This window comes from Serinus canaria, chromosome 25 (assembly GCF_022539315.1).
Source record: "Serinus canaria isolate serCan28SL12 chromosome 25, serCan2020, whole genome shotgun sequence".
Lineage (NCBI taxonomy): Eukaryota > Metazoa > Chordata > Aves > Passeriformes > Fringillidae > Serinus > Serinus canaria.
The window spans coordinates 10,425,805-10,449,907 of record NC_066338.1 but is presented as its reverse complement, the minus strand read 5'-3'; the positions used below and the strand labels follow the sequence as shown (position 1 = coordinate 10,449,907).

The 24,103-nt window shown below is 53.3% G+C and overlaps 1 protein-coding gene across 3 annotated transcripts; it reads right to left on the bottom strand.

Annotated features, from left to right (window-relative positions):
• Nucleotides 1-222: 222 nt before the first annotated feature.
• ACVRL1 (activin A receptor like type 1) lies at nt 223-23,585 on the bottom strand. Of its 3 annotated transcripts, XM_050984034.1 has the most exons (11): nt 23,180-23,568; nt 18,118-18,188; nt 16,642-16,866; nt 13,611-13,810; nt 13,414-13,513; nt 8,746-8,892; nt 6,714-6,989; nt 5,203-5,400; nt 3,063-3,193; nt 955-1,728; nt 223-840 (listed from the first exon to the last, which is right to left on the bottom strand). In XM_050984034.1, the coding sequence occupies exons 2-10, from the start codon at nt 18,185-18,187 to the stop codon at nt 1,594-1,596; spliced, it is 1,482 nt and encodes a 493-aa protein (XP_050839991.1). In that variant the 5' UTR covers nt 18,188; nt 23,180-23,568; the 3' UTR covers nt 223-840; nt 955-1,593. The 3 variants fall into 3 exon arrangements, with proteins under 3 accessions (XP_050839991.1, XP_050839993.1, XP_050839992.1); XM_050984036.1 differs by having other exon boundaries at nt 223-1,728; nt 23,180-23,585; XM_050984035.1 differs by lacking the exon at nt 23,180-23,568 and adding an exon at nt 22,471-22,859 and having other exon boundaries at nt 223-1,728.
• Nucleotides 23,586-24,103: the final 518 nt, after the last annotated feature.

Genomic DNA, 24,103 nt, shown 5'->3' with positions numbered 1-24,103 from the left:
AGATTAAGGCACCCAAACCCCTCCATGACCTCATGCCATGCCCAAAACCAGCAGCTGCCCTTTGCTGCCCAGTTCCTCCCAGTCTCTAACTGGGCCCAGAGCAAGGTGGCAGCTGTGATGTGCTGACAACACTTTGGAGCTGAAGCCCTAAATTGAGCCAGGAGTGCCCAGTGCCCATCCTGCCGCGGTGCCCAGTGCCCAGTGTGGGAGCTTGGGCAGCTCTTAGGTGATAAAATAGCTTTACACTTTATTAAATATATTAAATCTTAATAATTAAATAGTTATGTGGCAAAGCTGGTTCTGCTGAACGTCCTGGTCATGTCCAAACATCTCCAAGCACGGGTGGATTTTGGGATGGTGAAGAGCGACGGGGGATGAAGCTGGCCGAGCCAAAACACCTCGGAAAAACACCAAAATATTGGCAACGAGCCAAGAGGGCACCTCTTTGGCAAGGGGGGCGCTGGCTGCTTGAATCGATGACTTTAAAAGTCATCCCAAATGACTCTGTGACCTGGGAGGATCACCACGGGACCCCCATCCTGACGCTCAGACCACTCTGTTGGCCGGCAGCGCCTCATTTTTGGGATCCCCACAATCCAGGGTGCAGACCCAAGGTGGGGTGCTGCCCTTGTGCCAACCTCTGCCAAAGAAACCCATCCCTCCTCTAGCGGGCACCGCGGCTCTGCCGGGGAATTCCTGCCAGCGCCGGGCGGGCGGGTCCGGGCAGCTCCGCGGCCGCGTGGAGCCGGCGCTGGGTGGGGGCCCCGAGGGCTGGGGGTGGTTCTGCCAATCGGTGCCCCTCGGGGTGGGTACCCCAAGGGCTGGGGGTGGTTCTGCCACCTGTGTCCCTCGAGGTGGGGTTGGTTCTGCCATCGGTGCCCCTCGGGGTGGGTACCCCTCGGGCTGGGGGTGGTTCTGCCATCGCTGCCCCTCGGGGTGGGGTGGTTCTGCCACCTGTGTCCCTCGGGGTGGGGGTGGTTCTGCCATTGGTGCCCCTCGAGGTGGGTACCCCAAGGGCTGGGGGTGGTTCTGCCAATCGGTGCCCGTGGGGGTGCTTCAGCCATCCGTGTCCCTCGGGCTGGGGGTGGTTCTGCCATCGGTGCCCCTCGGTTTGGGGTGGTTCTGCCACCCGTCCCCCTCGGGGTGGGTGTCCCTCGGGGTGGGGGTTGTTCTGCCACCGGTGTCCCTCGGGGTGGGGGTGGTTCTGCCACCCGTGCCCCTCGGGGTGGGGGTGGTTCTGCCACCCGTGTCCCTCGGGGTGGGGGTGGTTCTGCCATCGCTGCCCCTCGAGCTGGGGGTGGTTCTGCCACCCGTGCCCCTCGGGCTGGGCGACCAGCTGCCATCCCTGTCGGCTCAGCGAGACGCGCCGGTGTCGGATGACGGATCCATGGATATTTTTATGGCCGGGTGGAAGATTCCTCCTTTGGTGGTTTGGGGTTTTTTTTCCCTATTTTTTTTTTTCGTGCTTGCAAATTCAGCCGGCTCGAAGAAGGAGAGGGAGAGGCAGAAGCTGCGAGCAAATCCCCTCCGTGACCGGAGCCATCCCGTCCCCGGCGCCGCCCGTCAGTGGCTCCGGTGTCCGGTTGCCGGCGCTCACTGCTCCAGTTTTGGCTTCTCGGCGGAATTGCTGAGCTTCTTCAAGGTCTTTTTAATGCGCAGGGCGGTGAGACGAGCCGAGGGGCTCTGGTACCAGCACTCCTTCATGATCTTCGCCAGCGCCGACAGAACCTGAGGGGGAGGCACAAAAAGAGGGATAAAGGCGAGGGTTTGGTGGGTAGTGGGATAAACGCCAATTACGAGTTTTTAAAATTTTTTAAGTTTCCTAGTAATAAAATGGTTATAAAAGTAGTAATGTAATTAGAGTAATAATAATTTGGACAATTCGAATTAGGACAATATGAGACAATAAAAACAAGGAGTTACAGATGTCTGGGTACCTTTTCTGGGCAAAATAAGCCCGAAAAAGGCCTCACATTAACAGAGGATTAACCCTTAAAGCACCAGCCTGTTGCACATTCACACACCTCATCCATGGTGCATCAATTCCATTCAAAGCCAGGATTCTGTCTGGGCAGGGTCAGCTCCTGCCTCTGAACCCTGACGGCTCTGCAGGGCTCAGCGAGGCAGGAGAAGTTCGTTTGTTCTGAGCAGGGAGCAATAAATTCTCTTTCTCTGAACCATTCAGGTGTCCTGTGGCTGCTGGCTCAGTGCCAGTCCTTTCTTTAGGAAAAAAGTATCCTACACAGCACAGTTTCTAGTTTAACATTTTGTTATAAGCTAAAACTGTATTTAACTCACTGCTTAAAAGAATTAATACAGCATTGCTTTCCAACACAACACAGATAATATTCATTTGAATATTTGTGAAAAGCCAATCACAAAATACACATTTTTCACAACAATATGTAAGATAGGTTTTTTTTAAAGAAAGGACTCACAGCAAGATAGCAGCCACAGGACACCTGAATGGTTCAGAGAAAGAGAATTTATTGCTCCCTGCTCAGAACAAACGAACTTCTCCTGCCTCGCTGAGCCCTGCAGAGCCGTCAGGGTTCAGAGGCAGGAGCTGACCCTGCCCAGACAGAATCCTGGCTTTGAATGGAATTGATGCACCATGGATGAGGTGTATGAATGTGCAACAGGCTGGTGCTTTAAGGGTTAATCCTCTGTTAATGTGGGGCCTTTTTCGGGCTTGTTTTGCCCAGAAAGAGGTACCCCAAATGTCTGTAACTCTTTGTTTCTATTGTCTCATAATGTCCTAATCCAAATTGTCCAAATTATTATTACTCTAATTACATTACTATTTTTATAACCATTTTATTACTATGAAACTTAAAAATTTTAAAAACACGTGATTGGTGTATTTCACACTTTCCATTTTAACATTATGTTATAACCTAAACCTATATTTAACACACTACTTAAGAAAATTAATACAGCACAACTTTCTAACATAACACACATAACATTCATTTGAATATTTGCAAAAAGCCAATCGTAAATACACATTTTTTCACAGGCAGCAAGGGGTGGGAGAGGGGGAGGGTCCCCCCGGGGCTCACCGAGTCGGAGAAGAGGCGGTTGGGGATCACGGGGGTCTGCTGGTCCACACACACCACCTTCTTCATGTCCTCGAAGCTGGGGTCGCTGGGCACGGCGTCGAAGAAGGGCGGCCGGTACTCCTCCACAATGCCTGCGGGATGGGGGCACAGCGAGGGGCTCACCATCATCCTCACCATCATCCTCACCATCATCCTCACCATCATCCTCACCATCATCCTCATCTTCATCCTCATCCTCATCTTCACCCCTATCCTCACCATCATCCTCACCCCCATCCTCACCCTCATCCTCATCTTCATCCTCACCATCGTCTTCATCCTCATCCTCATCCTCACCCTCATCCTCATCCTCACCCTCATCCTCACCCTCACACTCATCCTCATCCCTCATCCTCATCCTCACCCTCATCCTCATCATCATCCCCATCCTCATCCTCATCCCCATCCTCACCATCATCCTCATCCCCATCCTCATCTTCACCCCCATCCTCATCCTCATCCCCATCCTCACCATCATCCTCATCCTCACCTCATCCTCATCCTCATCCTCATCCTCATCCTCACCTCATCCTCATCCCCATCCTCATCCTCATCCTCATCCTCATCCTCATCCTTATCATCATCTTCATCCTCATCCCCATCCTCATCCTCACCCTCATCCCCACCCTCATCATCATCCTCATCCTCACCCCCATCCTCACCCTCACCCCCCACCCCCCACCCCCACCCTGCCCATCCTGCACAGCAATGTGTCCCCCCTGTTGATGGAGTGCCCAAACCATCCTTTGTCCGCTAAAAAAGGAAAAAAACCCAGAACTTTCTCTCTTCAATGAGGTGAAAAGACACCTCGGGGACCTGGGGGACTTCACCTCAAACTTAAGGACAGCCAGTTGGACAGGAGCCAAAAAGTCCCACCTGAGCAATTCACTAGGAAAAGAAGAGGGCAAAGGAACTGATTGCTTTTGTGAGGTGTTTTACCAGGAGCAAGAACCTCTTGCCCTAGCTCAGGTTTTCTCTTTAAAGAGCTTTGCTATTTTGCCTTTTATTAAAACCATTTTGTTTCCAGCCCCACCACAGCAGCCATCCTGCTGATTTTATGCCCTCTGAGGTAGCTGAGCTATCTTGGGTGAGTAGATCTCTAAGAGTTCATGAGACCTGGCTGGAGGAGACCCCGATTTCAACCAGGGGCTGCTGGAGGGTCCCGGCACAGCCGAGCTGCTCCGGGCAGCATCACACCCTGGGCTGTGCCTCTCCTGGGCACACGGCGTGGTGGCAGCTGGCTCTGGCACCACCGGTGGCTCCAGCACCAGCTGCAGCCCTGGCACCAGCCCAGCAGCCCCACCATGAAGATCATCACCACAGCTTGGTGCTGTGGCCACCTCCTCTCAGCACCTGGTGGTCAGCCTGCCAGCCGGCCCAGCTAATCTCGGTTTAATTCTTGCATATGTCCGTGTCCCCGTGGGATTTAAGCCTCGAGCTCCCAGCAGCTCCCTGCACCCCGAGGGGTGACCCCAAAACCACAGGGTCTGGAGCTCCCCATCCCCGATCCCCTGAAGCTGTCCTGGAGAGTGAGGGGTCCTGCAAGGGTTAAACTCAGCCGGCTGAAGGTCATTCCTACGCAAGGCCGGGGTAATTCGGAGTAAATGTGTAATCTGAGGGAGCCCTGGGGACATAAATGAGATTATCCCGGCCAGACTGCGCTTGGGGGGACCCTCCCACCCCTCCGCCAGCGCCCACCGTTTAATTAATGTTTAAATGGACTTTGCCGTGATGAGCAGCACTGGCCAGGCAGCCCGAATTCTGTTCATCCCCAGCTCGAGGGGACCCTTCCCCTTGTCGCAGTCCCGAGTTCCCGAGCCAAGCCCGGCGGCCGGAGGTCCCGGCCGTGGCCGCTTTCCAGGCAGCGCTTGAAGCTGCTTGTTTTCTAATCAGCGCTGAACAAACAAAGCACTGATTGAGCCTAATGGGCCCTTTAATCAGGGAGCCGGGTGCTGACACTAGATTACAGTGTTTATAATTTACAGCTAATCTTCTGGGCGAAGGAAAGGAGAAGAAAAAAAAAAAAAAAGGAACAAGAAAAGGAGGGAAGGAGGGAACGGGCGGGGAGCCTTGCAGGGAGCCGGGGCCGGGAGCTGCTCACCGTTCACCACCGTTCTCCGGGTGATCTCCCAGAGCACCAGCCCGTACGCCCAGATGTCCGTCTTCTTGTAGGACTCGAAGCAGTCGGTGCGGATCTGCTCGCTCAGCACCTCCGGGGCCATGTAGCGCTTGGTGCCCACCCGGGGGTTGTTGCCAATGTCCAGGTAATCGCTGCCCTGGGAGTGCATGACGGCCAGCCCTGGGGGGACAGGTCACAGAGTCATTTGGGATGGCTTTTAAGGTCATCAATTCACCTGTAAAAGGCTGGGATACCGGCCCTGAGCAGTGCTGTGCTGGGCCTGCATCCATGGGGCTCAACATCCCTGAGGTTTCAAAACCCCAGGATGTCACATCCTTGGGGCACCATCACCCTGGGGCACCACATCCCTGGAATGTTACATCCCCGGGACACCACATCCCTGGAGCATCACATCTGTGGGGTGCCCCGGAGCACCATGTCCCTGGGGTTCCACAGCTCCAGAGCACCGTGTCCCTGGGGTTCCACAGCCCTGGGGTACCACATCCATGGGGTACCACATCCCCGGGGTACCACACCCCTCGGTACCCTTGGGTGCTGCAGCCCTGGGTATCACCACCCTGGGGTTTCACACCCCTAAGTGCCACATCCCCAGGGCACCTCATCACTGGGGTACCTCATCCTTGGATACCACATCCCTGGGGTATCACATCCCTGGGGTGCCACATCCCTGGGGTACCACACTCCCGTATTTCTCATCCTGGGGGTACCCCATCCTCGGGGTACCTCATTCTTAGGGTACCACATCCCGGGGTTACCCCATCCCTGGGGTACCACATCCCCGGGGTACCTCATCCCTGGATTCCTCATCCCTGGGTACCTCATCCCTGGGGAAACTCCTTCTTGGGGTACCATATCCCTGGGGTACCACACCCCAGTATTCCTCCTCCCAGGGGTACCTCATCACTGGGATAACTAATTCTTGGGGTACCATATCCCTGGGGTACCTCATCCCTGCGGTACCACACCCCTGGATTCCTCATCCCTGGAGTACCCCATCACTGGGGTACCTCATCCTTGGGTACCACATTCCTGGGGTACCACATCCCTGGGGTACCATATCCCTGGGGTACCTCATCCCTGGATTCCTCAACCCTGGGGTACTACATCCGTAGGGTACCTCATCCTTGGGGCACCTCATCCTTGGGGTACCACACCCCTGGGGTACTGCATCCCCGGGGCACCACACCCCTGTATTCCTCATCCCTGGGGTACCACATCAGTGGGTACCTCATCCCTGGGGTACCTCATCCCTGGGGTACCACATCCCCGGGGCACCTCATCCTTGGGGCACCTCATCCTTGGGGCACCTCATCCTTGGGGTACCACACCCCTGGGGTACCACATCCCCAGGGTACCACACCCCTGTATTCCTCATCCCTAGGGTACCCCATCCCTGGAGCAACTCATGCCTGGGGTACCCCATCCCTGGGTACCTCATCCTTGGGGTGCCACACCCCACCCCTCCATCTCACCCAGGTCTGCGATGCAGCACTGCCGGTTGCTCTTCACCAGGATGTTCCTGCTCTTCAGGTCCCGGTGGGCGATGGCAGGTTTGCCCTGAGTGCCAAAAATCTCCACGTGGAGGTGGACGAGGCCACAGATGATGGAGGAGGCCAGGCCCAGGCAGGTGTCCACATCCAGGGCTGTCCTCTGCAGGTAGTCGTAGAGGGAGCCGTTCTCGTGGTAGTGGGTGATGAGCCAGAGCTGCGTGCTGGAGTTTCTGGAGGTCATGTCAGAGGCGATGAAACCTGGCCAGGGAGAAACAGATGGGGTCAGGGGACCTGGGAAACACCTGGGAAACAGCTGGGAAACAGCTGGGATCTTGAGAAACACCTGGGAAACATCTGGGAAACATCTGGGAAACACCTGGGAAACAGCTGGGAAATAGCTGGGAAACACCTGGGATCATGGGAAACAGCTGGGAAACACCTGGGAAACAGCTGGGATCATGAGAAACACCTGGGAAACACCTGGGAAACACATGGGAAACACCTGGGATCATGGGAAACAGCTGGGAAACAGCTGGGAAACGGCTGGGAAACAGCTGGGATTAGAGAACCTGGGAAACACCTGGGAAACAGCTGGGAAACACCTGGGATCATGAGAAACACCTGGGAAATAGCTGGGAAACAGCTGGGAAACAGCTGGGATTAGAGAACCTGGGAAACACCTGGGGACACAGACCCTGGGAAATACCTGGAATCATGGAAAACACCTGGGATCAGGGACAGGAAGAAACACCTGGGACCAGGGGCCCTGGAAACACCTGGGACTCAGGGAAACACCTGGGATCAGGGACAGAGAGAAACACACCTGGGATCAGGGACCCTGGGGAACACCTGGAATCATAGACTCTGGGAAACACACGGGATCAGGGACCCTGAGAAACACCTGGGATCATGGGAAACACCTGGGATTAACACCTGGGACAGGGAGAACACCTGGGGACATGGACCCTGGGAAACACCTGGGACTCTGGGAAATACATGGGAAACAGCTGGGAAACAGCTGGGACCCTAGGAAAAACCTAGGATCAGGAACCCTGAGAAACACCTGGGATAAGGGACAGGGAGAAACACCTGGGGACATGGACCCTGGGAAACATCTGGAATCAGGGAACCTGGGGAACACCTGGGACCCTGGGAAACACCTGGGATCATGGGAAACACCTGAGAAACATCTGGGACCCTGGGAAACACCCAGGAAACTCCTGGGGACACAGACCCTGGGGAACACCTGGGACCCTAGGAAACACCTGGGATTATGGGAAACCCCTGGGACCCTAGGAAACACCTGGGATCATGGGAAACACCTGGGACCCTGGGGAACACCTGGGACCCTGGGGAACACCTGGGACCCTAGGAAACACCTGGGATCATGGGAAACACCTGGGACCCTGGGGAACACCTGGGATCATAGGAAACACCTGGGACCCTGGGGAACACCTGGGATCATGGGAAACACCTGGGACCCTGGGGAACACCTGGGATCATGGGAAACCTGGGATGGAAACACCTGGGATAGGGACACTGGGACCCTGGGAAACACTGGGACTGGGAAACACCTGGGACCCGGGACACAGACCCTGGGAAACACCTGGGACCCTGGGGAACACCTGGGATCATGGGAAACACCTGGGACCCTGGGGAACACCTGGGATCATGGGAAACACCTGGGGAACACGGACATGGGAACACCTGGACAGGGAAACACCTGGGATCAGGGACAACCACCTGGGACCGGGAACACTGGGCCTGGGAACACCTGGGATCATGGGAAACAGCTGGGACACTGGGGAACACCTGGGAGCCTGGGAAACACCTGGGATCATGGGAAACACCTGGGAAACATCTGGGACCCTGGGAAACACCTGGGAGCCTGGGAAACACCTGGGATCATGGAAAACACCTGGGATCAGGGACCTTGGGAACCACCTGGGAGCCTGGGGAACAGCTGGGATCAGGGGCCCCCCATTCTGCCCCCTGTTCCCAGCCCCTGGCTCACCCAGGATGTTGTCGTGCCGCAGGAGGACGGTGTTGTAGATCTCCGTCTCGCGGAACCACGACTGCTCATCCCGGGAGGAGAAGATCTTGACGGCCACGCTCTCGCCGTGCCACACGCCCCGCCACACCTCGCCGTAGCGCCCTTTACCTGCCACAGCCGCGTCACCGCGTCACCCAGTGCCCCCAGGAGCCGGTGGGAGCCCCTGGATCCCATTGGGAGAGCCCTGGAGCAGCACGGGGGTCCTTGGCCAGCATCTCCTCTCCCACCCAGCTGCTCCCTCCCTCCCTGGGCAGCAGGACAGGGGAAGAACTTGGGGTTTGTCCTAAATTGCACAAGGAGTGTGAATTCTAGTGCCATATGTTAGAGGTGGGGCAGTTCTCTTCTGCTCTTTGGGCAGTTTTGTCTACCTCTTCCACAGCCAATCCTCCCTCCAGGAGAAATCTCCTGTTCATGGGCCATTAATTATTAATTACCTCTCTGTTAATGGGCAATTAATTATTAATTATCTTCTGTTCATGGGCCAGTGAGTGTCCCTGCATGGCTGATAAAATTCCATCATCCCACTGGGAGATGCTCTGCTCAGGGAGGAGCCAAACATTCCTGGGTACAATCTGAGATTTCAAACATTCCTGCCTGGGTACAATCTGAGGTTTGGGACACCCCAGCAGCCTTTGCCCCCTGCATTCCCAGAGGAGCAGCTTTCTGCTCCCCTGCATTCCCAGAGGGAGCCCAGGCCCATCTCCAGCAGCCCTGGAGCTGCAGAGGAAAACTCCCCCCTTGTGCAGGATCCCTGCTCCAGCAGAGCCACAGCTGGCACTGCAGGAGGGCTGAGCCCCCCTGGGATGGGACTGTGCCACCACCCTGAGCCCCCCTGGGATGGGACTGTGCCACCACCCTGAGCCCCCCTGGGATGGGACTGTGCCACCACCCTGAGCCCCCTGGGATGGGACTGTGCCATCACCCTGAGCCCCCCTGGGATGGGACTGTGCCACCACCCTGAGCCCCCCTGGGATGGGACTGTGCCACCACCCTGAGCCCCCCTGGGATGGCACTGTGCCACCAGCCTGAGCCACAGGGGTCAGGTTGTGTTCTGACTCTGGCAGGGTTGGTTTGTATCACTGCATTGTTTATTTTATTTTTATTTTCTTCCCTAACACAGAACTGTTGTTCCTGCTCCCCTATCTTTGCCCGAGAGCCCCTTAATTTCAAAATTACAACAATTCAGAGGGAATTGTTGCATTTTCCATTTCAGGGGAGGCTCCTGCGCCCCTCAGCACACACCTGGCTGTTCAAACCAGGACTGGGCTCCTGCTGGGGTTTGGCTGACACGGCTGGGTCCAAACCCCTCCTGGGTTTGAAGCTGTGGTGCCAAAACTCCAGCACCAGCTGGGTGTGGCTGGGGCAGCTGAGACAAAAACTTTAGGGAATTTAGAGATTTTAGAGGAGCTAAGATTTTAATTACAGATTAGCTTTATTGGAGTTAATTAAAATCAATGGGTAGGCCTTGATGAAGTTAAGAGTTAGTGGTTAACTAATAATTGATTGCTTGTCAGCACAGTGTTTGGTTAGCTGGGTTCCTAATGAGGAATATAGAAACTGATAAATGGATTTAGGAACATTAGAGAATTGTTTTTAGGAACATCAGACAATTGTGGGGGCCTCCTGTGCTCTGAGGCCAACTGAAGGCAGGGAATGGGAGTCCTACCAAGGGTTCATTTGTCACATTTGCATTGAAAAGGTAGAAAGGCCAGAAGGAGGAAGACTTCATTTACTTCCTCATTCTGGGACCCCTCCCCATGAAAGGGACCACCGACCCATTTCAAGGAACAAACTAGGCATGCTTAATGGCTTTTGAACTAATTACCATGCTTAATGGCATTTGAACTAATTACCATACGGAGCAGGGAATGGGATGTACCAAAGTTATTTGGGAGTTATCCCACAATAAACATCCAGTTTCTAACTTTAAACTGTCAGAGATTTTTTGGATTGTACAGATCATATCCGACTGGAATGGATGTGCCAAGTTATTGGAGTTATCCCCAATAACAACACTTTTAACTTTAACTGTGAGAGAGTTTTGGATATTGGTACCAGATCAATATCCAGATTGGGAATGGGATGTACCAAAGTTATCAATATGTTTTTGTAGTTTGGGTATTCAACACTTGTATAGATAAAAGGATTCTGGAATCACCTGTAAACTGCAGTGTGTATTTGGGAGTTATCCCCCAATAAACACACATTTTCTAACTCCAAACTGTCAGAGAATTTTTTGATGTTGGTACCAGATCAATATCCAGATTGGGAATGGGATGTGCCAAAGTTATTTGGAGTTATCCCCCAATAAACAAACACTTTTTATCTTTAAACTGTCAGAGATTTTTTGGATATTGGTACCAGATCAATATCCAGACTGGGAATGGGATGTACCAAAGTTATCAATGTGCATTTGTAGTTTGGGTATTCAATACTTTATCTATAAAGGATTCTGTGATCACCTGTGAATTGTGGTGTGTGTGTGGGAATTATCCTGCAATAAACAAACGCTTTCTAACTTTAAGCTGTCTGAGAGTTTTTGGGAATGGGATTGGGGATGGGATGTACCAAAATTATGAGTATGTATTTGTAGTTTGGGTACTCAAAACTTTTATAGATAAAAGGACTCTCTAATCACCTGTAAATTGTGGTGTGTATTTGGGAATTACCCTGCAATAAACACACTCTTTCTAACTCTAAATTGTTAGAGAGTTTTTGGATATTGGTACCAGATTAATATCCATATTTGGAATGGGATGTACAAAGTTATGAGTATGCATTTATATTTTGGGCATTCAATACTTTATAGATAAAAGGACTCTGTAATACTTTTTAAATTGGGTGTGTATTTAGGAGTTATCCCACAATAAACATCCACATTCTAATTCTAAACTGTCAGAGAGTTTTGGTATGTACCAATCAATCCAGATGGGAATGGATGTGCCAAGTTATTTGGAGTTCCCACAAAAACACTTTTAACTTTAAACGTGAGAGAGGTTTGGATATTGGTACCAGATCAATATCCAGACTGGGAATGGGATGTACCAAAGTTATCAATATGTTTTTGTAGTTTGGGTATTCAATACTTTATAGATAAAAGGATTCTGGAATCACCTGTAAACTGCAGTGTGTATTTGGGAGTTATCCCCCAATAAACACACATTTTCTAACTCCAAACTGTCAGAGAGTTTTTGGGTATTGGTACCAGATCAATATCCAGATTGGGAATGGGATGTGCCAAAGTTATGAGTATGTATTTGTAGTTTGGGTATTCAAAACTTTTATAGATAAAAGGACTCTGTGATCACCTGTAAATTGAGGTGTGTATTTGGGAGTTATCCCCCAATAAGCACACTCTTTCTAACTCTAACTGTCAGAGAGTTTTTGGATATTGGTACCAGATCAATATCCAGATTGGGAATGGGATGTACCAAAGTTATTTGGGAGTTATTCCAGAATAAAGAAACACTTTTTATCTTTAAACTGTCAGAGAGTTTTTGGGTATTGGTACCAGATCAATATCCAGATTGGGAATGGGATGTGCCAAAGTTATGAGTATGTATTTGTAGTTTGGGTATTCAATACTTTATCTATAAAAGGATTCTGTGATCACCTGTGAATTGTGGTGTGTGTGTGGGAATTATCCTGCAATAAACAAACGCTTTCTAACTTTAAGCTGTCTGAGAGTTTTTGGGAATGGGATTGGGAATGGGATGTACCAAAATTATGAGTATGTATTTGTAGTTTGGGTACTCAAAACTTTTATAGATAAAAGGACTCTCTAATCACCTGTAAATTGTGGTGTGTATTTGGGAATTACCCTGCAATAAACACACTCTTTCTAACTCTAAATTGTTAGAGAGTTTTTGGATATTGGTACCAGATTAATATCCATATTTGGAATGGGATGTACAAAGTTATGAGTATGCATTTATATTTTGGGCATTCAATACTTTATAGATAAAAGGACTCTGTAATACTTTTTAAATTGGGTGTGTATTTAGGAGTTATCCCACAATAAACATCCGCATTCTACTTCTAAACTGTCAGAGAGTTTTGGGTATTGGTACCAGATCAATATCCAGACTGGGAATGGGATGTACCAAAGTTATTTGGAGTTATCCCACAATAAACAAACACTTTTTATCTTTAAACTGTCAGAGATTTTTTGGATATTGGTACCAGATCAATATCCAGATTGGGAATGGGATGTACCAAAGTTATCAATATGTTTTTGTAGTTTGGGTATTCAATACTTTATAGATAAAAGGACTCTGTGATCACCTGTAAACTGCAGTGTGTATTTGGGAGTTATCCCCCAATAAGCACACTCTTTCTAACTCTAACTGTCAGAGAGTTTTTGGATATTGGTACCAGATCAATATCCAGATTGGGAATGGGATGTACCAAAGTTATGAGTATGCATTTGTAGTTTGGGTATTCAAAACTTTTATAGATAAAAGTACTCTCTAATCATCTGTAAATTGAGGTGTGTATTTGGGAGTTATCCCACAATAAAAATACACTGTGTAACTTTAAACTGTCATGGAGTTTTTGTCCCCCCCAGCTGGATATCAGCATTAGATCAATATCCATATTTTTTGATAAATCCCAGCCTCCTCTCCTTACCCACACACTCCATCAGGGTGATCTGCCGTGCCACCGTCCTCTGGACAAGGAAGGGCAGCCCAGACCCGCTGCCCGTGGTGCAGTCGTCGTTCAGCAGGTCCTGTGCCAACAGGGGCGACCACAGGGTCAGCGTGGTGCCACCCCCACACACACACACACCTTGGGGACATTCAGGGTCCCTCACGGGGCTCACCCACCTCCAAGGTGCTGTCTCCCATCATGGATGCCTTCAGCATGAGGTCTGTGTCACCAAAGTCGCTGTGCTTGTGGCGCTGCTGGGACAGCTTCCAGCAGAAGAGCGCCGTGAGCGCCGCGAGGACGAGGAGGGAGAGCAGAGGGACGAAGATCATCAGGAGGAGGTTGGGTAGGGAAGGCGTCTTTACCAGGGCATCTTCTCCTGGGTGGGGGAAACGAGAGTGTGGCAGTCACATTCTCTGAAAAAAATCCCTCTGCCCAAGGTTTTTCTCCTGGGAAGCTGAGGAGCCTCAGAGGAAAGGAAAACAATTCTGATCTCATTTGCTTCTCCTGTGCTGTGCTCATGTGGAATGAGTTTGGGGATTGTTCACCCACAGGGGATTGTGTCACTGGTTCTGCTCTGAGTTGTTTTGACTCACTGGACCATCAGGGCCAAGCTGTGTTGGGACTCTGGACAGAGTCAGGAATTTTCATTATTATCTTTTAGCATTCTGTCAGTATCCTTTCTCTATTCTTTAGTAAAGTACAGCATTCTTTACTATAATACAGTATTATAAAATAATAAATCAGCCTTCTGAGAGCATGGAGCCAGATCCATCACCCCTCCCTGCAGATCCAAGACCTGCCAGCATCCCAGCAGGGACCAGTGAGGACACGAACATCAGACACCCCCAGCCCCCCAAGGACCTTCCCCAGCCCTCCCTGCCCACTCTGGCTCCGTTTCCCTCGGCTGAGGTGACACTTCCTGGGATGGAACCAATCTCCAGCAGCACAAAGAATTTTTAATTCTATTTTAAAAAGGGCCTTTCCTGTGCCATGCACATTCTCTGAAAGAATTCTTTCACCCAGGATTTTTCTCCTGGGAAGCTGAGGAGCCTCAGAGAAAAGGAAACCAATTCTTATCTTATTTGCTTCTCCTGTGCTGTGCTGATGTGGAATGAGTTTGGGGATTGTTCACCCACAGGTGATTGTGTCACTGGGTTCTGCTCTGAGCTGTTTTCACTCTTTGGTCAATCAGGGCCAAGCTGGGACTCTGGAGAGAGTCCTGAGTGTTCATTATTAGCTTTTTATCATTCTGTAAATATCTTTTCTGTATTCTTCAGTTAGCTACTATAGCATTCTTTAATATAATACAGTATGATAAATAATAAATGAGCCTTCTGAGAGCGTGGAGTCAGATCCACCATTGCTCCCTGCCCCGGGGGTCCCTGCAAACCCAATACAGGGATGGAAGGGTGAGGGTGGAGGGGTTTGGGCTTGGACCTGGGGGAGAGTGTCCCTGCACTGGGATCAACCCCACTCTGCAGGCACACCTCAAAAAGGGACACCTTGGTGGCCCTGCAGGTGCTGGGTGAGCACAGGGACGATCTTGGGACCCGACTGTCTCTGTGATATTTTCTGGAAAAATCCCTTCGCCAGGATTTCTTCTCCTGGGAAGCTGAGAAGCCTCAGAGAGGAATGAAAACAATAATTATCTGATTGCTTCTCCCTGTTCTGCTGCTCTGGAATGGGGTCTGGAGATTGTGTATCCAACAGGTCATTGTTTGATTGTTTTCATGTGAATTGCTTTGACTGAATGACCAACCACAGCCAGGCTGTGTCGGGACTCTGGAAGCAGTCAGGAGTTTTCGTCATCATTCTTTGTAACCTTCTGTCTGTGTCCTTTCTCTGTTCTTTAGTGTAGTTTTAGTACAGGATTCTATAAGGTAATATAACGTAATAAAATGTAATATATTATAATGTAATGTGAGGTAACATAATGTGATATAATATAATGTGAGAATATAACCTAACAAAAACCTAACATAACATAATGTAACATAATATAATGTAACATAATATGATGTAATATTATATCACATCATATATCATAATAAATAGATAATAGTATAATATACTGATATAATGCAATGTAATGTAATATATGTGATGTGATGTGATATGTCTGATATAATCCTATCATAATACTCATTCTATACTATAATCATAATATACATCTCAATATCCTTCCTATCTCTCCTCTCATCATCCTCATACTCTCCTCTCCTCTCCTCTCCTCTCCTCTCCATCTCCTCTCCTCTCTCTCCTCTCCTCCTCTCCTCTCCTCTCCTCTCCTCTCCTCTCCTCTCCTCTCCTCTCATCTACTCTCCTCTCCCCCCTCTCCCCACTGGCGTCTCCATATCCCTCCTGTTCTGGGACCCCACCCACATCCCCAGCCACGTGGGGCAGCTGTCCCCTGCCCCTGTCCCCTGCCCCTGTCCCCGGTGCCCCTATGCCCGCCCCCCTCCCCCTGTCCCCCGTCCCCTGTCCCCTGCCCCTTCCTGCCCCCTGCCCCCTGCCCCTGTCCCGTGTCCCCTGTCCCCGGTCCCCTGCCCCTGTCCCTGCCCCCCTGTCCCCTGTCCCCCGTCCCTGCCCCCTGCCCCTGCCCCTGTCCCCCCATCCCCCTGTCCCCTGCCCCTGTCCCCTGCCCCCAGCCCCTGTCCCCCGTCCCTGTCCCTGTCCTCTGCCCCCTGTCCCCCGTCCCCTCCCATCCCCCCATCCCCCCCCGTCCCCTGTCCCCCATCCCCTGCCCCCCCCTGCCCCCTGACCCCTGACCCCTGTCCCCTGTCCCCTGCCCTGTACCCTGCCCCTGCTCCCGGTCCCCTGTCTCCTGTCCCCCATCCCCTACCCCCCCCCATCCCCTGCCCCTGACCCCTGTCCCTGCCCCTGTCCCCTGTCCCCTGTCCCCGTCCCTGCCCCTGTCCCACCTGTCCCCCCCCGCCCCCTCCCCTGTCCCCCTGCCCCCTGTCCCCTGCCGCTGCCCCGTCCCCCCGTCCCTCCTCTGCCCCCGTCCCCTGTCCCCCATCCCCCCTCCCCCCATCCCCCTCCCCCTGTCCCCTGTCCCCTTGTTCCCTGTCCCCTGCCCCCTGTCCCCTGCCCCTGCCCCCGTACCCTGCCCCTGCTCCCCTGCCCCTGTCCCCTGTCCCCTGTCCCTGCTCCCTGCCCCCGTCCCCTGTCCCCTGCCCCCTGTCCCCTGTCCCCTGTCCCCTGTACCTTGCAGGAAGATCTCCAGCTCGGCGTTGCACATGTGGAAGCTGCAGCACCTCATGCCGTACTGCTCGGTGACGGGCGTGTGGCAGTGTTCCAGAATGTTCTGGGAGAAGCAGCCCCGGTGCTGGGTGATGGTGCCCTCCTCCCTCCTCTTGCTGACGAAGCACACCTTGCCCGTGCAGTTGGGCTGGCTGCAGTGGGGCACGTCACAGGCACACAGCAGCTCCTCTGCGGGCACCAGGAGGGGACACGGTCACCAGGAGGGGACACGGTCACCCCGCTGCCCACCCGGGAGCTCTGCTGGCTTTGGGGACAGGGACATTCTCCTAAAGGCTCCAGATTTGGAGAATGGGCAGCCTGGGACCGTCAGAGAGGGAGGGGAAGGCTGCTGTGGGGGCTCAGTATGAGGAGCCCATCCTGGCACCTCCCAGAAAATCACCTGCTCCCAGGTGGGCTCCAAATCCCAGCCCTGAACCTGGGGGTGCCCCGTTCCCACAGCCCCAGGAGGCTCCGTGGGATGGGCTGTGCCTGCCTGGGATGGATCCAGCCCAGCAGCTGGGACTAACTGGGATGCACTGGTTTACACAGGGTCACGTCCTGCCCACAAAATCCCAGGGGCTGTGGGACCTATGGGAGCCTGGGGTGAGCTCAAAAACCCCAAACTCAGCCAGTGCCTTCCCGGGGGGTGTTTTGGGAGCTGGGTGCCAGACCCAGGGTCTTTCCTGGAGTTTTTCCTGACTTCCCTGAAGGTGCTTTCCTGTGCCATGGCGGCTCAGATGGCAGCCACGCTCCCAAATTCCTAATTTAGCTCTGCCCTTTTGCACAGAAAATATCCCTCCTGGAATCAGGGAGTTCAGCCTGAGGGCAGCCAGGCATCCGGTGGTGAGGGGACAGCGAGGGGACAGCGAGGGGATGGCTCTGGTGGCCGTCCTGCAGTCCTGTCCCCCTGCCCAAAGGCTGCCTGGTGCTGTGGGGTGGTGCTGGGGCTGGTTTGGGGTTGGTGGCCCCGTGGGCAGGACAGGGACTCGGTGGAGACTCATCCCCCCAGTGAGCTCTGCTGCTCCTCCCTGGCACAGCCACCTTAACCTGGACCTCCATGCAAGAGCACCCAGTCCCCAGGTCACCTGGTGCCCCCTTGGGTGATGAGCAGCTCCTCCTGCTTCCCACCACCACCACCACCATCATCATCACCACCACCACCATCATCATCACCACCACCACCACCCCTGGGAAAATCCACATTTTCAGGATGTGGCACCAGCCCTTCCCCATCTCCCCTCCGGTGACAGCAAAGCACTTGATTAGCCACAATTAATTAAGCTGAGATCCTCTCTGGGGGATGGCTCACCATGCCACAGGGGCACAGCACAGTCCCTGAGGAGCCCAGCTTCCTCGCTGGCTTTTATTTTGGGCAGAGATGCTCCCAAGGAACCGAGGGTTTATTTTACCCTGCTGCCACCCCGCTGCCTTGGCACTCACCGGCTGCAAGGCTGAGGGACAAGGTCATCAGCGCCAGCACCACCCGGCCACCGGCCCCACACGGCTTCATCCTGGGGAGAGAGGGGGGTCAGAGCAGCCCCTGCAGCCCCAGGACCCCTCCCCACCCGGGGGGCTTGGGGAAGGGAGGGGGCCTTGCAGAGGGCAGGCACAGACAGAGTGAGGTAAGATGTGCTGCTGCACCGGAGCTTGGCTCCGGACATCCTGGGCACAGCCCTTCCTGAGAACAGATCCCGGGACCTCCCAGGCTCAGGGGACCTCCCTGCCGTGCCCTGGGGTGCCACTCGTGGCCCCACAGAGCTCAGGAATGTGCTGGAACCAGGCTCTTGCCACGTCCATGCAGCCCCAGCTCCTTCCTTTCTCCCGGTGTCCACACCGGCCCCTCCTGTGGCATTCACTGTCCCTGCTCCCAGGATTTTTCTCCTGGGGAGCTGAGGAGCCTCAGAGAAAAAGGAAAACAATTCTGATCTCATTTGCTTCTCCTGTGTTTTGCTGCTTTGGAATGAGTTTGGAGATGGTTTACCCACAGGGGATTGTGTCATTGGGTTTCTGATGTGAGTTGTTTTGACTCTTTGTGTGGACAGAGTCAGGAGTTTTCATTATTATCTTTTTAGCATTCTGTCTGTATCCTTTCTCTATTCTTTAGTTAGTATAGTACAGCATTCTTTAACACAATATAGTATAATAAAATAATAAATTATCCTCCTGAGAGCATGGAGTCAGATCCATCATTTCTCAGTGCCAAATATGATTCCAAGGATGCTTCACATCCCTTGGAATGTGTTTGGGGATTGTTGACCCACAGGTGATTGTTTAATTGGATTCTGCTGTGAGTTGTTTGGACTCTTTGGTCTGTTGGGGCCAAGCTGTGCCAGGACTCTGGAAAGTGTCACAAGTTTTCATTATTATCTTTTTAGCCTTCTGTCTGTGTCATTTCTGTATTCTTTAGTATAGTTTAGTTTAATATTCTTGAATATAATATAGTATCATAAAATAATGGATTAACCCCCAGAGAACCTGGAGCCAGATTTGTCACTCCTTCCCTCATCGGGGCACCCCACACATACAATAACTCCCTGCTGTTCCCAGGGCTCCTGCTCCATAAAAACACAGCCCTGAGGGCCCTGCTGGTGCCACAGCCCTGCTGGGGATCCCAAGGTTGGGAAAAGCTGCCCGTGGGATGGAGCCCAAACCCCCACAGCAGGAGCAGCCCCACGGGCAGGGTCTCCTCCTGGGGCTGCTTTCGTCTGCAGCTTATCAATGACACAAACAGAGGTGCTGGGACAGCCAAAAATTCCTCGCTGAGCCTTTGGGGGAAGTTTGGCTATTTTTAATCTTCCTTTTTTTTTTTTTTTTTTTTTTTTCTCCTTGTGAAAGAGACATTTCTGCCAAGGCAAACACGGCCATCCCCCCGCCGCCCCCCGCCTCAGCCCCGGCCCCTCCTGGGCTCATTCTTCGTGTTCCCGACATAAACATGCCAAAGGCTCCGTTTCCTGCAATTGAAGGGCCCAGCCCAGGGCTGCTGGGACAGGAATCAAGATTGTTTAGATCCTGCCCTTGATGGGGAAGCGCAGTCACGCAAGGCCGGCCCTCGGGAGCGCACACGCGGACGTGGCTGACCCCGGCGGGCTCCAGCCCTGCTGAAACCGGGCTTTTCCTCCCCAAAATAACTCACTTGGCTCTGCCTTGGGGGAGGAAACAGCGAGTAGATCCTGGGTCCTGGGGCTGGAGGGCAGGTCCTTGCTGGAGGAGCGATGCCAGGCTGATCCATCCGACCCAGAGCTGGGCTAGGTTCAGCTTTATTTTAAAATCCCAACTGCCCCAGAGCTGGGCTAGGATCAGCTTTATTTTAAAATCCCAACTGCCCCAGAGCTGGGCTAGGATCAGCTTTATTTTAAATCCCAACTGCCCCAGAGCTGGGCTGGGATCAGCTTTATTTTAAAATCCCAACTGCCCCAGAGCTGGGCTAGGATCAGCTTTATTTTATATCCCAACTCTCCCAGAGCTGGGCTGGGATCAGCTTTGTTTTAAAATCCCAACTGCCCCAGAGCTGGGCTGGGATCAGCTTTGTTTTAAAATCCCAACTGCCCCAGAGCTGGGCTAGGATCAGCTTTATTTTATATCCCAACTCTCCCAGAGCTGGGCTAGGTTCAGCTTTATTTTAAACTCAACCCTTCTGGAGCTGGGCTGCTGATTCCTCACAAGCAGCACCACGCTTCTTGCCGTCCTGAGAGCTGCAGGATGTGTGATTTAAAAGGGAAGCTGAGCCTCCCAGGTGGTGAATTCCCTCCCTGGAGCCACTTCCCCAAAATCCTGAACCATTAGACAGCTGCAGGATATTTGCCATGGAACACAAAGCAGGCAGGGCCTCACCCAAACTCTGCTGTGTACGAAACATCCCATGGATTGTTGTTGTTGCTGAGAGCAAACCTTAATCCAGAGCTGTCCCTGGCATCCCACAGGAAAAACATCCCAGGTTCTTCAGTAAGGCCCCAACCAGTCCTGGCATTCCCATCCCTGTCCCTTCCTTCCTCCCTTCCCATCAGGAACTGCAGCTCTCTGCCATCCAGAGCATCCTACCCCGCCTGCCTGGTGCTGCTTTATATTCTCTGGGATTTGTAGCATCAGGAGAAGGAAAAAAACCCAGGGAAAACCTCTGGGATGGGACACGGGGGCTGGCCAGGAGCTGTGCTGCAGCTCGAGGGTCTGGAGCCAACCCTGGGGAAGGGGAGAGGGTCTGGATCCAACTCCAGGGAGGGGGAGAGGGTCTGGAACAAACCCTGGGGAAGGGGAGAGGGTCTGGATCCAACCCTGGGGAAGGGGAGAGGGTCTGGAGCAAACCCTGGGGAAGGGGAGAGGGTCTGGATCCAACTCCAGGGAAGGGGAGAGGGTCTGGATCCAACTCCAGGAAGGGGAGAGGGTCGGATCCAACTCCAGGGAAGGGGAGAGGGTCTGGATCCAACTCCAGGGAAGGGGAGAGGGTCTGGAACAAACCCTGGGGAAGGGGAGAGGGTCTGGATCCAACCCTGGGGAAGGGGAGAAGGTCTGGAGCAAACCCTGGGGAAGGGGAGAGGGTCTGGAGCAAACCCTGGGGAAGGGGAGAGGGTCTGGATCCAACTCCAGGGAAGGGGAGAGGGTCTGGATCCAACCCTGGGGAAGGGGAGAGGGTCTGGAACAAACCCTGGGGAAGGGGAGAGGGTCTGGAGCAAACCCTGGGGAAGGAGAGAGGGTCTGGAGCAAACCCTGGGGAAGGAGAATTTCCCAGTTTGAGGGTCTGGAGCAAACCCTGGGGAAGGGGAGTTTCCCAGTTTGAGGGTCTGGAGCAAACCCTGCGGAAGGAGAATTTCCCAGTTTGAGGGTCTGGAGCAAACCCTGGGGAAGGGGAGTTTCCCAGTTTGAGGGTCTGGAGCAAACCCTGCGGAAGGAGAATTTCCCAGTTTGAGGGTCTGGAGCAAACCCTGCGGAAGGAGAATTTCCCCACCACCCCCACGGAGAGAAGAGCAAAGGGAAAATGGAGCAGGAGACAAGAGGAGCCCAGGGAAGGGAGGCAGGGCACAGCCCTGGGGGTGTGGGGGGTGGTTCAGGGGTCCTGCTCTGACCAGGGCAGCCTGGCCAGGCTCCTCAGCCCAGCTGCTCCACCTTCCCCCGAGGTTTCTGCTGCTGACAGGGGGTTTAGCCACAGGGTGAGGCTCACGGTCCAGTTCCCTGTGCTGCCCTTTCCACAGGGAGTCACACCCTGCCAGCCCCTCGTGCCAGGCCTGTGCCAGCTGCAGGGGGGAAGGACTGCACAGACACCAGGACAGAGCTGCCACGAGCTTTGCACAGAGCCCAGAGCTCCAGCCTGGTTCCAGGCACGGGGGGAGGCTTTTCCTTTCCCTGTCACAGATGCAGCACAGCTGAGCTCACCCTCCAGCAGAGCCCACCAGCCCAGCCCCTGTCCCTGACAGGCACTTCCACTCCACGAACGTGCACACACAAGGAGAGCAGCAAAACCCACCCAAGGGAGCAGCAAAACCCACTCAAGAGAGCAAAACCCACCCAAGAGAGTAACAAAATCCACTCAAGGGAGAAAATCCCACCCAAGAGAGTAACAAAATCCACTCAAGAGAGCCAAACCCACTCAAGAGAGCAAAACCCACTCAAAGGAGTAACAAAACCCACTCAAGAGAGCAAAACCCACTCAAAGGAGTAACAAAACCCACTCAAAGGAGTAGCAAAACCCACTCAAGGGAGCAAAACCCACCCAAGAGAGCAAAACCCACCCAAGAGAGTAACAAAACCTGCTCAAGAGAGCAAAACCCACCCAAGAGAGTAGCCAACCCCCCTCAGGTTCACCTTGGTGCAGGGATGCCGTGGCCTGAGGCTGCCCCATCCTCTCAGAGGGCTCCAGGGGGAAGGAGCTCCATGGTGGGGCTCTCCCCAGCTTGGTTTTGGAGATGGAGCCTCTTTCATGACCATTTGGGTTTTTCTTGCCCTTCACTTCCCATTTGCCACTTTCAGGGCTGCTCTTTGGGCCACCCCAACCTCAGCCCCCCACTTCTCCCTCCAGCTCCATCCCAAACCCATCCCTGCCTTTCTGCCTGCTGGTTTTTGGCAGAAAAGGGATTTTACACACTTCTAATGAGAGACCTGGAGCTGGTGTGCAGCAGGGGAGCCCTGAGGGGGCACGTTCTGTGCTGCTGGAGCCCACTGCAGCCCTCACTAGCACAGCTGTCAACTTTCCCTCATTTTTCCCCACCTCTTTCCAAAATCCACCAAATTCCCCATTTCCCACGTCGACCCCAGCCTTTCTGCTGCAGTTTTTCTTATTATTTCAGCTCTTTAGGAAGGCCCTGGGGACAGATCCTGCTGCCACCACACTGCTGTGAGCCCCGATTGTGCCCCTGGCCCCAATTCCAGCCCCTCTCACCCCGATGCCAACAACACAATCCCACAGAACACAAAGGAAACGGGGCCAAACCCTGATTTCGGGGCTCAGCCAGGAGGGCAGCCCTGAGCTTGGTGCAGCCCAGACCCCATGAGCTCGTGGCTCTTCCCCACTCACCTCCAGCATCCAGGTCCTGGCGGAGCCCCTGGCACTGCCCAGCCCTGGGGGCTCTCCCAGCCACGATCCCGCTCCTGGATCCGCCTCAGCCGGGGCAGCTTCGCTCCTGAGCCCCAGCTCCGAGGATCTTCATGGATCTGCCACCCTCCCACCACCCAGGGGGCTCCCCGGGCCGTGCCTGTCCCCCTGGGGGAGGGATTGTCACGATTGTCACCCTTGCCCTGCCCGCAGGGGCCCGGCTCGGCCACCCCGCTGTCCAAGGCAGCCCTTTGGCAGCTGCTCTGTGGTCTGGATGGGGGAGAAGTCACAAAAATGTTTCTTATTACTGCCTCTTCCTGCCTGGCTGGTCTCCACCACTCCCAGCTAATAAAGCATTTCCTATTGCTGAGCACACAGCCACCACCAGCCTCCCTTCCTCCCGCTCACCGGGCCCCAGCTCCATCCTGGCTGCTTTCGCTCCCTCCTCGTCCTTCCCCCAGCCCTTTCCCACCACAATTTCCCACTTTTCGTGGCAAATTCCATCCCGTGGGGTGGACCTGGCCGAGGTCCTGAGCATCCCCAAGGTGCTCAGCAGGAGCACAGCTGGCTGGGATGGGGATGGAACGTTCTAGAAAGGTGCTGTGGGGATGGCCTGGGTCTGCTTGGCCACCCCTCGGTGGCAGAGCCAAGGGGCTCCCTGGGTGTTCCAGGCTGGATCCTCCCAGCAATTCCAGGCTGAGGGCTGCCTTGCTTGGACTGCCTAAAAACAGAGAGCTGACAGAATTAAGGGAATAAATAGCAGACACATAATTATTTATTTATTTACTTACTTACTTACTTACCTATTTATTACTTATTTACTTATTTATTTACTTATTTACTTAATTTTTATTTACTTATTTACTTATTTATTTACTTATTTATTTACTTACTTATTTACTTCTT

Bases quoted from the DNA above. Each gene is read 5' to 3' on its own strand.
- ACVRL1 (XM_050984036.1), bottom strand. From the start codon at position 18,187: ATGAAGCCGTGTGGGGCCGGTGGCCGGGTGGTGCTGGCGCTGATGACC. The intron at 6,990-8,745 runs GTGAGCCAGGGG...CTCCCTGGCCAG, and splicing joins GCGGCACGACAACATCCTGG to GTTTCATCGCCTCTGACATG. The intron at 1,729-3,062 runs GTGAGCCCCGGG...CCTCCCCCTCAG, and splicing joins ACCGCCTCTTCTCCGACTCG to GTTCTGTCGGCGCTGGCGAA.